Source organism: Hyposmocoma kahamanoa, unplaced genomic scaffold, assembly GCF_003589595.1.
Source record: "Hyposmocoma kahamanoa isolate Upper Pololo Valley unplaced genomic scaffold, ASM358959v1 63, whole genome shotgun sequence".
Classification (NCBI taxonomy): Eukaryota; Metazoa; Arthropoda; class Insecta; order Lepidoptera; family Cosmopterigidae; genus Hyposmocoma; species Hyposmocoma kahamanoa.
The window spans coordinates 10,424,015-10,439,212 of NW_020653851.1; the positions used below are offsets into that span (position 1 = coordinate 10,424,015).

Here is a 15,198-nt window from a genome sequence, read left to right on the forward strand (position 1 = left end):
AATCATTGACTTATTTTAAATCCAGTCTTATTTTAATCACAGTCTCATTTGAATCATAGTCTCATTTTAATCAGTCTTAGTTTGTAGCTAATACTTAATCGCTAACGCCGTTAATGAGGATCAATACTAGGCCGACAAATCAACTCGATATAGATGCAGATTTATAGAACTAAGCTATTCATAACATTAAGCGTGTTCAGAAAGAAAGTGGGTAGCATGCGCCGATCTACAAGCTGCCGGCCGCCGATTGGCGCTTGCTGGTTTGGCTATTTTGATAGAAACTCGGCGCAGGCTACCTGCTTTTTTTCTGGTCAGTGCAAACATTTTTGTTCTACCATAAAAATTGACAAGTACTTGTGAGGTTCACTTGTGTGTGTATAGTTAGAAGGAACACCGAATGATTTGTTGGTTTGTCTATGTCAAAGTATTGTGACAAGTTAGTGTGCCTGCTATCTTGACGTCAAGCTAGCAGGCACACCAAGCCTGGCAACCTGACAACTTTGCCCTTTCGGAGCGGCATTGCCTCCCAGGCAGTAGCATTTTGATTTTTGCGAAGTAGTAATAAACTTTTTAAAATAAATCTGTAAAAACTAACTAATATCCTTATTGATCCTCATTATCAGGATAATTTGAGTTATTATCGCCAGTCGGCGATACGACATTTGATAATTCTACTGCAGATTCATATAGCTGCTGTTGAGGTGTAGAGGTGGTAGCATAGGCATAGTTATAATTATGAAGTGGCAATGTTTGAGTTGTGTAATTATAAGTAGAATTTGCGTTCACACTAGAATTAACATTATTTTCTGGTGATGAAAAGCTAGGTGTCGTAGTCGTTGGAGCTGAAATCCCAACAAGTAATTCTAGAACCTTTGAGCGAAACTGCAGCTTTTGATAAGCACTTAAATTACTTAGAATCGGACCAAGAGACTCAAAAAATGACAAATCATCAGGATTGAGGTTGGAAGGGGAAATATTTTGGTTAAGCAACGTTATTAATTCGTTTTCAAAATTTGATTGTTCTGATTTACGTTTATTTCTCCTGTTTTGATTCCATTTGTTTTGACTATTTTCTGTGTTTTCCTGTGGTCTATGGAGCTGAGATGGAGTACTCAAGTTATTCGCTGATGTGGCTGTTTCAGTCAAATCTTCAGATACGATAGACTGATTATCGCTTAATGATTCTGTAACTTCATTTTTTGAAATACGATCAAGAAATGTCATTTGCTCGAAAAATAGATACTTCTTGTGTTTTGCAGCGCTTCCAGATGGCGTATTACGCATATTCCCTTTTGTTTTGAAATAATTATCTCTGGCTGATTTCCATCGATGGCGTATTTGTTTCTCTGCAATAAAAACGTATTTTTTTAGGTACTTACCTATATACTAAAATCAAATGAAAATACTTTTTGTTTTCAGGTTTTTGGCAACGGGCAGTACTTTCTCCGATTTATCTATCACATACAGAATGGGAATCACTACTGTAGCTAAGATAGTAGATGAAGTTTGTTCGACTATATGGGAAAAACTGCGTCATGAATGTTTACCTGAACCAACTACAGAAATGTGGCAGCGCATAAGTGAAGAATTTCAGTTATATGCAAATTTTCCAAATTGTTGCGGGGCGATAGATGGTAAACACATACGTATAGTAAATCCTGCAGGTGGAGGCTCAATGTTTTATAATTATAAACATTTCTATTCTATCGTCCTTTTGGCAATGTGCGATGCGAACTATTGTTTCACCTATATTAACATAGGTTCTTGCGGGAAAAACTCAGACTCTACAATATTTCAAGAGAGTTCACTATTTCAAAAGTTACAGAACAATAGTTTGAGGTTGCCAGGTGTAAAGCATCTGCCGGGCACAAATATAGCAGTACCACACATATTAGTTGGTGATGGTGCATTTGGTATATCCAACCATGTGATGAGACCTTATGTGCGATCCAACATGACTCATAAAAAGAAAATATTTAATTATCGCTTAAGTCGTGCTAGACGGTACATAGAGTCGACGTTTGGAATAATGTCCAACAAATTCAGAGTATTCCATACTCCTATGAGTGTCAGTTTTCCTACTGCAAAAAAGATAGTTCAAGCCTGTTGCATATTGCATAATTTTATTAGAGTACGGGATGGCTACAACGTTAATCACACATTAACTATAACGGGATTGACTGATCTAATTAACGACCCAGATCATAGATCAGGAAACACATTACGCGATATATTCGCTAATTACTTCGTATCACCCACTGGTAGCGTGTCATGGCAAGATAGATCTGTGTTCTGATTTTATAGTTGACACCTACCGCGAAATTCAAAAATGGAACGAAACGAAACGCAGTAATATCGTCGTGGCCTATTTGATTTACCTACCCAATTAATATTTTTCACTGGGTGACCCGGCAGACGTCGTACTGCCTCAATCGATAAAATTTTCATATTTATTCACCTTTTAAACCTCCTCTGGACTTCCACAAATAATTCATAACCAAAATTAGCCAAATCGGTCCAGCCGTTCTCGATTTTGGCGAGACTAACGAACAGCAATTGATTTATACATATATTTAAATAGATTAGAATTTCTGAAATTCGCGGGCGGACAAAACGATTTCACTTAATTTTACACTAGGTAATAAGTAGCTAATGTGACTTAATTAAGGTACCAGACTCGTCGGTTACACTTGACAAACGATCTTTAAAGTTAATTTATATCACTTATTGTGAACTGAACACTAAAAGTGATAGAATGTTTTAATGGAGGATGGAGGATTAACTTTAAAGATCGTTTGTGCAACTAGCGGTAAACATGTATGTAACAAAAAAGATTTTATTAATAAATGTTTCTTACCTAAGTCTGTATTGAAATTTTCACCACACAATTCCTTTCCAATTTCTTCCCAGGCTTTATTTTTTGCGTCCTTATTCTTATAAAAATCATCGGCCGGGTCCCATAAACATCTTCTAATTCGCACTTCGTCAATTACTCGTCCCGTATCGATGTAATTCATTTTGTACACAACAGAACCTAACGGCGCGTCTCAACGGCGTCAGACTAAAACGCACAATGGCCGTAGAAGCGCACGAGCGGCGCGCGGTTCGACCGCGCCGCGCGAATAGGACGCGTTCAACGAACGGCGCTGCCCAACCGCGCGAGTTTGAAACGCTACTAACTACCCCCATATATCCGAACGCGCGCGCTCCGACGGCGCTGCCGAAACGCGTGACTATAAAACCTCCCTTAGTCATATCGACCTAAGGCATTTGCCTACTTACTGTCGATGGAAAAGTAGACTTCTTTATAGTACAAAGAAATGGTATCAAATTCATTTTAAGATTTCTGTGTGTGTGTCTGCTTAATACTTATAAAGTGATATATAAAAATTACTTACATGATATTCCCAAAGGAAATGGTGTGCTACTTCGATTAGCGCCTCTTTTGGCCATTTCTGGAACCAATCCATAGTCGAGCCGGAAATGAGACCGGGGAATTTTAACGCTCTGCTGCGGAACTTCTCACCGACCTGGGAAACATAATCTATTAAAAATGTGTAAAAAACCTTTACATGGATTTTTTTTTACTTTCGATATTAAATCGATTCAAACCCGATTTCTGAAAAGCGAAAAGAATAATAGTAATTTTGGACAATGCTATTACCGGCGAAAAACACAGAACAACATGCAAATTAGCCCTCGATCGAATAATGAAGTATTCGTACAACACATCAGGTACAGGTACCCTTCTTGGTGCAAACTTTTTCATAATAGGAGTCAGTTCATTGAGCATTTCATCTAGAATAAAATGAATATGATATTAATATGCATGAATTATTGGTGGCATTTATTAATGACTACATAACACGGGATAGAAAATTACTATTTTTAACCCAAAAGCGTTGACCTACTGACATGAAATGGACGTCGGGTTCGCGCTAAAAAGTGTCCGCACCTGTAGGGCGTTAAAATCGCATACAGAGCGTCAATCGCGCAGCAGTCTTCATTTGTTCGACTGACAGCGCGGTTGTTAATCATGCAGTACTATATAATAATAACTTGCACAAATTACAGCAGTGAAGTATAAAAACTGGTTTTTTTTATCATGTTTTCAACTTCGGACATTTTTTCGTGGTTTTTGTATTAGACCCGATGTCCATTTGTTGGTAGGTCATTGCCCAAAAGAGAGAAATAATCTGTGGCATCTCAGCACAGAAATGAATCAATTAATCTAGAGCGGTTTTAATCGGGATGGTTCATAACAATGTTTGGTGAATATATGCTCATCTGTTTAAAAATCATTAATTTTTCCCCAATAAGTGTAATGATGAATGATCTCAATCGTACAATGTGACGAGAAATTTCAAAATGTTTAATTCCGTTAATGTTCATATTAACAGAATTAAACATTTTGAAATTTCTCGTTATTCTACTTATTCCATAAATATAGCCAAATTCAACAAAGAAAACATTTTTCACAAATTGTAAATTTCATTGACACATTACATACCCATTTCATCCTTAGGGAAAAGATTGGCAATTTCACCGGAACTCAGGATGTTGTTAAGGAACTCTAAGAACTGTTCATCTTTAATATCGTTATCAGTGAATATGAACGTGATTCCTTGGCCCTCCAACCCGGCCACGCGGTAAAGTACTTTTATGTCATCACAGAAGTTGTTGACATTATAAGTCCTGTGGTGGAAAAGGAGCTCTAAACTTAGTAAGCACGTGCGACTTACAAGCAATGTCCACGGATTTCATCCCAAAAACAAGACCGCAAGAAAAAATAGGAGAATTTCGAATATGAACTAGAGAGATACTAGCAAGACTCATGCTTCGTGATTATAATTCATACAAAGTCACATTCCAATATAAAATGTAATAATACAGTAATTACACTTTAGGATAAGAATTCCTAGATGTTCTCTTCCGCGTAATATCAGAGGGGACAACTAATAATAATAACATAATAATAATAACAACCCACACACTCAACATGGCCCCGCACTAGGGTAACCCTGTTTTGCGGGTGCCATGGACACATAGACAACCACAAAGTACACCCAAACTCACGAAAGAAATAAATGTAGGCCATACAAATATTTCTCCCGGCCCGGGAATCGAACCTGGGACCTCTGCGTGGCAGGCATGGTAACCGCTCGGCCACGGAGGCAGAACTGTGGATAAGGTTCCCTGGTACCCTGTTTAGGGCAGCAAATGACACTCACTCTTCAGTTGTTTCTTTTGTTGATAATACGATGTGGTGGTTAAATAAAAAAACAAAATAGTTAAGACCCAAAATTGTGATTAGAGATTCTCAAAATACCACGAAACGCAGCAAAATTCTTTCGGTCGCGAATTTGAAACACTCCATTTAGATTTTTTATTTTCAGTCAAATAATATTTGTGCCTTTCTTATGTTAAGCGTATATGAATGCGAAACACTTGATTCAGTTAGAAATTGTCCGACTTTACATTTTCGTCAGTCATAACATGAAGCTAACAATAACTAGAAGTGTTTTATTTAAACTTTGTTGTTTTCGTTAAAATAGGTTTTCTTTGTTTACCTTGTCAATGTAATCTGGTAGAAGGTAAAGTTGGCGATGTGTGATGCAAGTTTTGTCAAGCTCTGTTTACCGGAACCACCGACACCAACTAGCAAAGCATTGCCTCTGAAATCGAGTTTTGATAAAAACTTCCACGATTTAATATTTACAATGTGTAATTAGTAACTTACTAAATCCTCACTCTTATATGCATCGCTCACTAGGCGCTATAATATTATGTTCCACTCTTTAGTTTGTCAATAATAATTTCATAAACCATATCATAAAAGCGCTCTTTTTAGCTTACAGAACTATAATGAGTATTAGAGTCCTGTACACAGGTCCATGAATTTCAGAAAAAAAACCTCGTATTTTTGGTAATTAAAATTGCTTGCACCTTGCTGCCTCCTGATTTGTTTAATTGGCCTACAAATCTTGCAACCGGTACGGTGCGGTGGTACTATATGAAGGGGTTATATGGTGAAATAAACGGGTTAAAATTTATTTTATCTGAGCAATCAATGCATAACAATATTTTATGCAATCGTTGCATAATAAGGGTTCTTAAAGTCGAGCACCGTGTTTAGGCCACGAGGCTTGCCGAGAGGCCAAAGTAATACGTACTAGATTTTAAGACCTAATTATGTAATGATTGCACACAATACTTTTTCTACGAGTAAATAAAATTATGAAATAGAACCAATATTTAATGGATATTTTGTTAACAATCCATAACAACAAACTCAATTTTGTTTTTAATAAATTTTAACCATTGACCTACCAACAAATGGACATCGGGTCTAATACAAAACCCACGAAAAAATGTCTGAAATTAACCTACACAAACGTAGTAACATGTAGCGAAATATAAAAAACTAAAACATTTAATTTAAATTGTAACGTCATTGCAGTACTGCCTAATTTTGCTTGGAAAAATTTAAGGGCCAAGAAACATCATATTCAGCGTCTACTGGAAACTTAACAAAATGCACCATATTTAGCTTCGACTGAAAATTACTTAAACACAAGAGTAATTGCCTTTATCGTAAATATTAATTAATTTTTATATACATTATTATGTCGAAAGTTGTACAAATTCACTTAAAGAAATAATAAAGAGTTGGGCCGATACATACATACAAATATTACCACAAATGCGAAAATAAGCGTGTACTATAAGAAATATACCGATATTCCAACTAAACGTAAACTCAAATATCCGTAATTTAGAAAACTGATTTATGATAAAACCGTTACGCTTTCGCATAATTTGGATGCTTTTCACAAAGACAAAATTAGCTCTTGTTTTGTAATATTCCTAAAAAAATACATTAGACAGTATGAAAATGAGCTAACGTTATTTCGGGCAAATGTATTTCCTGACTTCTGATAGCAGCTAATCCCAAGCCGTAAAACGAGCTCAACAATGTTTTCTTAGTTATTACTAACGTTTAACAAAAAATCATTTGAAAAATAAGATTAAAATCAAAGCGACTGTATAGTTTCTTTGTTCTAAATATTTCAATCGCTTGTGGTTCGAACAATTGAAAATGGACCAAGAAGTTTATATAAGCTTCTTGAAATTAACGTAATGGATCTCTTTCCATCTTTTGCGCATGCAATGTGTAGAAAAAGGGCAGTTAGCAATTTATTATTTTGTGTGCTTTTGTAATTTATATTTACGACTCATTTATATATAAATTAAATACTATAAAACTGTACAAAATATACACTTTTAAATGAGAACTATGATAGCACAATATATTTGTTTAGTGAAAATATGATACAAAATCCTGTTTTTACACTTTACTGTAATTTTTACAAGTTATTATTATATGGTACTGCATGATTGTCAACCGCGCTGTCAGTTGAACAAACAAAGACTGTTGACGCTCTGTATGCGATTTTAATGCCCCATAACCCGACGTTTATTTATTGGTAGGTCAATGATTTTAACCCATTTATTAGGGCAGGTAAAGGTTCTACCAAACAGCATCTTCATATATTTAAACGAAAGCCAAACAAAAGCTACACAAAAAAACAAACAGATAGTATAGAACTGGCCAAGTACCGCAATTATATTTTAACCAATCTTTTTTTTTACAAATATTTACGGCCCTGTTGCTAGGCATTTAGGCCAAAACCAATATGACATAGTATAGCGTTTGAGTAGCTTCCTAATTGATATTTTAGTTAACAAAAATATGAAGTTCTTTTTTGAAACTCATTACAATTCCGTGTACAGTACTATAAATACTCATTATAGTGCTGTGTACAGAACTCCAACGAAATTTTTCAGCTCATTGGCGAGTACCATAGGCGAACTGGCATGGCTTATGAAATTTAAAGTACCTAGACGAGTAGAAAAGTACTATTTGATAGTCGAAAAACTTACCTTGGTGTATTTATGACTCTTGATATTATAAACAAGTGGACCATAGCGTCGTGGAAGAACACTAAATCCAAATGTGCGCCTCGAACTTGTTCATTGAATATGTCTTGAAACTTTAGCAAAAATGTCAGAATGACTTCCCACCTGTAATTTTAAAAGCACTTCAAATATACAGCGCAAACATGTCGCATTGTTGCAAACTTTTTAGTTGTTCATGTAAGAGTCTTTATAGCGTTACCTTTTCGCATTCATTGTTTATGTCTTCACGTCTCGTTCTGATTTAAAGTTTTTTTTAAAAGTTAGTTTTTGACATCATCGCATAGTTTGAGTGAGGTTGGAAGGAATTATAAAAGGGACGACGAACTGGCGGGCGTGCGTCTTATGATTTTTAGATATTTCTAAGCGCTAACAGTAATAAATAATAGTTGTAATGTAAATAATACATAAATAAATTCCTTTGCTACTTATCCCTATAGCAAGGATATATGGGATACTGAACTTTGAGTTTTTATAATAGAGTTAAGCTTTTCTAACTTGTGCGGTCGTGGCCGATTTGTTAACACGCATATTTTTATTTTCTACTAAGATTTTTGTCTTATTTCACTACCTATTAATTTGAGCCAAAATTGAAAGTCAAGGCGTTAAGTGTTAATTCACAAAAACAAAATAGTAAAATACATGTCTATAATTTTTTCTATTCTATTGCTAGTATTATATTGATACTAAAATATTGACATAAGGTATAAGTTAATTTTATAGTTACGAGGGCATTTCTTCGTAAATTTTCGGAGCATCGGTGCTAATTTCTTCGTCTTCGTCACCTGTAGGGTCGGCGGGCTCTCGGAGGAAGTTAACAAAGTAAGTCTCTTCTGTTGGGAAGTCGTTAACATACTCCGATAATTCCACTGTCGCAGTCGTCCAAAAGTTTGTTTCGAACCACGCTTTGTCTTCGTATGTGGTAAATCTAAAATCGAAATTGTTTACTTGCTTACACAGATAGTAAATATATAACATGAAATTTTTATGCACATAGATTTTGAAATGACCACATCATGCTATACCTTAAAATCAGGAGATTAAAACCTTCTGATTCAAGGTATAATATGTAAGAGCGCGTTCCCATTATGTCGTGACGACAGACAGTCGTGCAGTTTAGATAGTCGTGCAGTTTAAAGTGTCGTGAGTTGTATATTTTATATGAAGTTGTTCACATACACGATTAACTGTCGTTCACGATTTTTTGACATTACGACGACAGACTGTCAAGACAATGGGAAGAGCTAGAACGACCGTCGTCAGACGATAAATAAAACGGTACTATAAAAACGTTACGACAGATAATTGCAGTTACTACTGTTGTCACGTTTTATTTATGGTTGTGAGACAACCGAAATTGGATGAAATACAATAAACTGGATACATCCCCTAATTTGCCGCCCTTAAAGGTGGAAAATTTTCTACAAGTTTCAATGAAATCACTACTGAGGTACCTTCTATCCAACAAAATAGAATCATCGAAAACGGTTCACAAAAGTCGGAGTAATCGCGTAACATACACACACACAAAAATAGTCGAGTTGAGAACCTCCTCTTTTTTTAAGTCGGTTAAATAATTGGTCATTATGTGTTAATTAAGAGCATGCTAGGATCGTTACATTTTAAAGAAACCTATAAAACCATTAAAGTAGTTGGGATATTGTTGCAAAACCTTTTGATAACTCGCGTATCTAAATGTTACATACGTTGCAGTTTCCTTATTGAACCAAGACATATCTTTGTACCCAACTACGCAACGAAAATTAATTGGTACTATAAATAAGTACACACCTGTCAGAAATCACTCTCAAGCACTCATGAAACCACAGTTTCAAGGCAGTGTTGATAGTCGTGCACTCTTCTCTTTTTATAAACAGAATACCTTCCCAAATGCGAGACAAATCACGTAAATTAAACACGTAGTGAAACTTAGCTGGCGTTGGCAACATCTTTGTCTGTAATTAAAACTTGCTTTTGCCTAAACACGTATGTGCTAAATAATGAATAACGTAGATAGAGCAGAAAATAACGTAAATAAAGGAAGGAATGTGACCTCACTCCAGTATATTATTAAACCAACGGGTTTTCTTTGCGTAAAATACGAGCAGCATCATCATCATTCTATTTAAGAGCCAGGTGAGCCTGTCCATGTTGCCACCTCCACTCGTCTCGGTTCATAGCCAACTCCTTGACCTCTTTGTAGCTACCATTTTAACGTTCTTGATTATTTGATCGCTGTACGCCACTTTTCGTCTTACTCTTTTTCTGTTTCCTTTTATTTTTCCCTCCACTATTAACCCTCACAAATTCATTGTCCAACATTTACCCCTTCTGTTCTCTACCGTTTTTAAAAGATCTCTTTCCTAAATTAAAACTTCTTCGTAAGGTCAAAGAGATTGAAGTAATTTTAATTGTTCATTTACAACAACGAGTTATGTACTCAATGATTCACAATGATGAGTTTTTTCAAAATTTTATGAGGTTGCTAAGGAAATGATGGAAGTAAAAAGTGAATTTATAGATACAGAAACCCTGACTTACCTTAGTTTGTTGCCAAATAACCCGCGTAACAGGAACAAGTTTCGGCATAAAATCTACAATCTTCTTATCGAAACGCGTCTTGCAAAAGTATCCAGAACTTATGGTTTCTAAAGCAAAGGTTTCAATCCAAATTACTTTCAGGCTTATTAAATTTCAATGCTTTTCACAACATAGGACACTAACCAAAAATCTTATCCATAGAAATGGTGCTTGGCAAAGTACAATTGAAAATGTTAAACTGTCTCTTAAGTCGAGGAGGAATGTCGTTGCGTCCACCACCTTAAAAAGATATATAATTGTTTGATTGAACTACAACAAACTGTCGTAATTATTATATTGTATTGTACTCTACACGATGTCCACGATAACCAATGCATAAAGCGTCAAAACGATATGGTTACTCCTTTCATGGAAAGTCAACATTTTGGTCACGACCTGTTTAAATGGGTTCCACTCTCGTGGACGTCTCATGCGCCTCACTGTTTTTTTCCCCTGTTCCCGGTAGTCTTACCCAGTAGTCTTACCAGTAGTACTACTGGGAGTTTTCATCCCAATAAACTTACTCATAGTAGGTCTTTGTAGGTGTCATATTGGGCCAGTTTTTCCCAGTAGTACTACTGTAAAAAGTAATAATAACACATTATTTCCTTTTCTCTGACATGGACCTCTTTTTATTTGGAGTAGAATCCGGGGGCCAATATAAATCATTTTAAGTATCATCGGTCTAAATAACATAGTCAAGCGATCGGTATACCACTTTTTACCCATGATATAGATACGTACCAGGATGAATCATGGCGCCAAACATCTGTATGTCTGCAATAGTAGTGAAATCTCCCGGTTTCTCTAGAGAGTAGAAACCGCCACATTCCATCATTTGTCGTACAATTTCGTTTGTTACCTGTGAACATGCGCATATTTTACTAGACTAGCTTTGATATTAAAAACTAAAGTCTTTAAATTAATGTTTGGGATTACCCCCTAGGTCAAAAATGAAAAACAACAAGGGTAGAAGAATTATTTGACTCTCGAAAATGATAAATAGGTTTTCATGTACACTGCACCTGATCTCCCCAGTCATTAATAACAGGCATGTTGATGTCGTCTACAAAAACAGTCATGGCTCTTCCGTTAGGTGGACCGTAAGTCATGCCTACTCTTTTCTCCACATATGATTCAATAATCCTCTGGAAATCATTTTAACCATTTCATTATTTTTGGAAATAACTATCTTTTCGGATCCAAAACCGCGTATATTTGTTTTTTCAAATAAATCTACGTTTCGAGCTAGTTACAGGTTCCACGATCACAACTGACCCGTAAAGAGCCGTTACTTTTATTACCAATGAGTAGCGGCCGCGAGAATTCATAATTTTAATTACTTTCCAAAACAATTCAGAGTAGTCAAATGAATTCGCCATCTTTGCTCTTAGTTATCTCTAACTAAGAGCAAATTTGGCGAATTAATTTTATTATACTCATTTGCTTTTAAAAAACAAAGGCATATATTTAAATGACAATTTTAAATTTGCAAAAACAGCAGGCAAAAAATCTAAACCATCATCTTTTTAATGATTGATCCTTTTTCTTTTTTTGAAACAGAAAAAGGATCAATCATTAAAAAGATGATTTATGAAAGATTTTTCAAAAAAAGAAAAAGGAAGGAAGTTTTTTTAAACAATGGATATTTTAATCTGTTCTGAGCTACGTGAAAACTATTTGATTTGTGTATTAACTTCTATAGTTTTGTATTGAACCTTAGACTTAGACAAATCAGCATGAAATATAAAATTTAGATTCTAATTTTTAAAAGTAAGTAAATATTGATTATGCATATTTGTATACTAATAGTGTATTAATTATAATACAATTTGACCTGAAAACATATTCGGAAACACAAAAAAAACGACAAAAAGTTGCCGCAACGCGCTCACTTCGCTCGGTCGGCTCGTGATGCTTTTTCGTATACTAACTAACCTAACATAATCTACTGAATAGAGCGCGCAACCAAGCAGCCAAGATTTATTAGAAGATCAATATCAAAAGATATACCGTTTATAAATGTCATCAATCGTTAACAGAAAAGACCAACAATAAAATAATCTCAGTACAGAGTACAAACAAAACCGACCTCAAAAGTACGTGGAAGTACATAGGTATAATTACCAAGTTTTATTGAAATCGGTTACTGAAAAGTGCGCAAACCCGGATTCATCCCCTAGTTCGCCACTATACGGGACTTGACACAGGAGATAATAAAAATCGGTTCTCACTACTGAAAGTATATTGAGAAAGAAAAACACCTTGAATTGGAGAATAGCAAAATCAACCATTAAAATAATTGCTCCTTATAATAAAATTTAGGCGCTATTTATAAAAATGAATCTTCATGCGTGGACAGCCCTTAGAGATAGATGATTTTCTTCAAAATTTAATGGGACCACTATGGCAGTACCCTTTTTCCAACAAAAAAAGAATCATCAAAATCGGTGCACAAATCCGGTGAGTTATCGCGTAACATACAGACAACGACACATCAGACTACAAATTTGTGTTCGAAAATCGCCTCCAGTTCAACGGAACAAGATACGTCAACGTGTAGCTTGATGTGCTGGCGTGTGTGCATTAAAAAAAAAACAGTCGAATTGAGAACCTCCTCCTTTTCTTGAAGTCGGTTAAAAAGAGGATCAAATATTATTTTTGAATGCCAAACATTGACTTACAATTATATGGACGTCGGGTCCGCGCTAAAAAGTGTCCGCACTTGTAAGACGCTAAAATCGTATACAGAGCGCGACACTCCGCTTTAGTCTTCATTTGTTCTACGGACAGCGCGATACTGCGATGACATAACAATTTAAATTTCGAATAGGTTGACTTGGGACATTTTTTTCGTGGTTTTTGTATTAGACCCGTCGTCCATTTATTTGTAAGTCAATGATGCCAAATAATAATTTAGAATGCTTAAACATAGTGATAGTGTTACTTTGAATACAGTTCATTTATAATTTATCCGTAGATCAGCTGCTATAGACGGAACTATTAATATATATACGAAATGAAACTATTTTTCTGGATTTAATTCGCAAAAGCGTGAAAAAACAAATATACGCGCTTTAAGTCCGGAAAAATAGTTTCATTTTCTATGTGTAACTATCGCGAAAACCTAAGAACTCACTAAAAAAATCATTTATTTAAAAAATGCACATTTACAATAGATCATATCTTTGAGGATCAAATAATGTTATCCCAAAAACAAATAATAAAACTGCTTATTCTCATATTTACAAATTTTAAGACGACATACCTGAAACATATTTGGAGTTGTAGCAGAAGAAAAGTTGATCGTTTTGAACAATTTCACTTCGTTATCGTACTTTTGCATATAACTCTTCAACATGACTGTTTTAGCAGTTCCCTGCTCACCGATTAGCAGTACTGCCTTATTTTGCTTAGCAATTGTGTCAATTAGAAACACAGTGCACACATTATCGATGTTCGGTACCAGAATTGATGCATACTCCGGTACAGAATCTGTCGGATAAATATAATCATCTACGTTCTCTGACCTGAAAAGAAACGTTCATTGTTAACGACACCCCCAAAACGACACCCCTGGGGTGTCGTTAACAATAAGCATTTGTTGACGACACCACTAACAAATAGTGTTGTTACCCTGCTGTATGTTCGTACCTATACCATAATAATTAATAAAATAAAAAGAACCTGTAAAGATATTTTTATTTAATTTGATCGAAGCTCAATAATCCTTATTATTTCAAACATTATCTGTCTTCTTTTTACGACAGGTACGTTGTTAAGTTCTTGACCAATAAATTCTCCGAAATGACACAAATGACACATAATTTATCTCATGAACGTCATAAACGTTATCAGCCAGTGCATTAGAGAAAGAGATAAAAAGATACAATTGCATATGTTTATTAACCATTGAGAGTATACTAGCTCGATAATAAATTCTTAAGCGATAAGTTATCCCAACATTACGGTGGTGTCGTCAACAAATGCTTATTGTTAACGACACCCCAGGGGTGTCGTTTTGGGGGTGTCGTTAACAATGAATGAAAAGAAAATATTCAAATAAGTGACTAAATAAGAATTTAAATGAACCTCTTTATTATTTTACTGCCTATGTGGCTGAACGGTTACCACGCTGGACTGCCACGCAGATGTCCCGAATTCGATTCTCGAGGCGGGAGAAATAATTGCATGGACTACATTTATTTCTCTCCTGAGTTTGGGTGTAACTTGTGGTTGTCAATGTGTGTATCCATGGCACCCACGACACAGGGTTTCCCTAGTACGTGTGGAGCCTACAATCCAAATAAATAATTAATTGTTGAAATGGGTTCTCTGAGCAAAGGGTTGCATAGAGACAAGGTTATTCATGTTGTGGTAGCCGTGTTTGACGTGGTTAAAATTATGGAAATCACATTTATTTACCAGTGTTGCCACTGTCCCGCAGGATTAACCGTGTAGTCGAAAGGCATGGTCCACTCCGCTTGCTTACCCTTGGCGCCAGGCCAATCGAGCTTTGCTGGTATCTTTGTCATAAACTCCGCCATTTTGAGGCGTCCATCTAACTCCAGTACAGCACCGAGTGACCACATCATTGCAAATATGAACAAACGTTCCATATGACGGTCGGTATGAACCTCT

At 35.6% G+C, this 15,198-nt stretch overlaps 2 protein-coding genes across 2 annotated transcripts in view; both read right to left on the reverse strand.

Moving 5' to 3' along the window:
- Positions 1-15,198, reverse strand: part of LOC113229958 (dynein heavy chain 8, axonemal-like) — a 102,851-nt gene that overhangs the window by 34,806 nt on the left and 52,847 nt on the right. The window contains exons 43-55 of the mRNA XM_026463655.1: positions 14,983-15,196; positions 13,826-14,087; positions 11,583-11,705; positions 11,302-11,419; positions 10,702-10,797; positions 10,519-10,625; positions 9,769-9,932; positions 8,705-8,905; positions 7,945-8,085; positions 5,571-5,675; positions 4,511-4,695; positions 3,665-3,798; positions 3,399-3,530 (exon numbers count right to left, since the gene is read on the reverse strand). Coding sequence (XP_026319440.1) covers positions 3,399-3,530; positions 3,665-3,798; positions 4,511-4,695; positions 5,571-5,675; positions 7,945-8,085; positions 8,705-8,905; positions 9,769-9,932; positions 10,519-10,625; positions 10,702-10,797; positions 11,302-11,419; positions 11,583-11,705; positions 13,826-14,087; positions 14,983-15,196 — 1,982 coding nt within the window. The remainder of the gene's footprint in view (positions 1-3,398; positions 3,531-3,664; positions 3,799-4,510; positions 4,696-5,570; positions 5,676-7,944; positions 8,086-8,704; positions 8,906-9,768; positions 9,933-10,518; positions 10,626-10,701; positions 10,798-11,301; positions 11,420-11,582; positions 11,706-13,825; positions 14,088-14,982; positions 15,197-15,198) is intronic.
- LOC113230187 lies at positions 59-3,235 on the reverse strand. The gene is made up of 2 exons (XM_026463996.1): positions 2,858-3,235; positions 59-1,346 (listed from the first exon to the last, which is right to left on the reverse strand). The coding sequence occupies exons 1-2, from the start codon at positions 3,015-3,017 to the stop codon at positions 604-606; spliced, it is 903 nt and encodes a 300-aa protein (XP_026319781.1). The 5' UTR covers positions 3,018-3,235; the 3' UTR covers positions 59-603.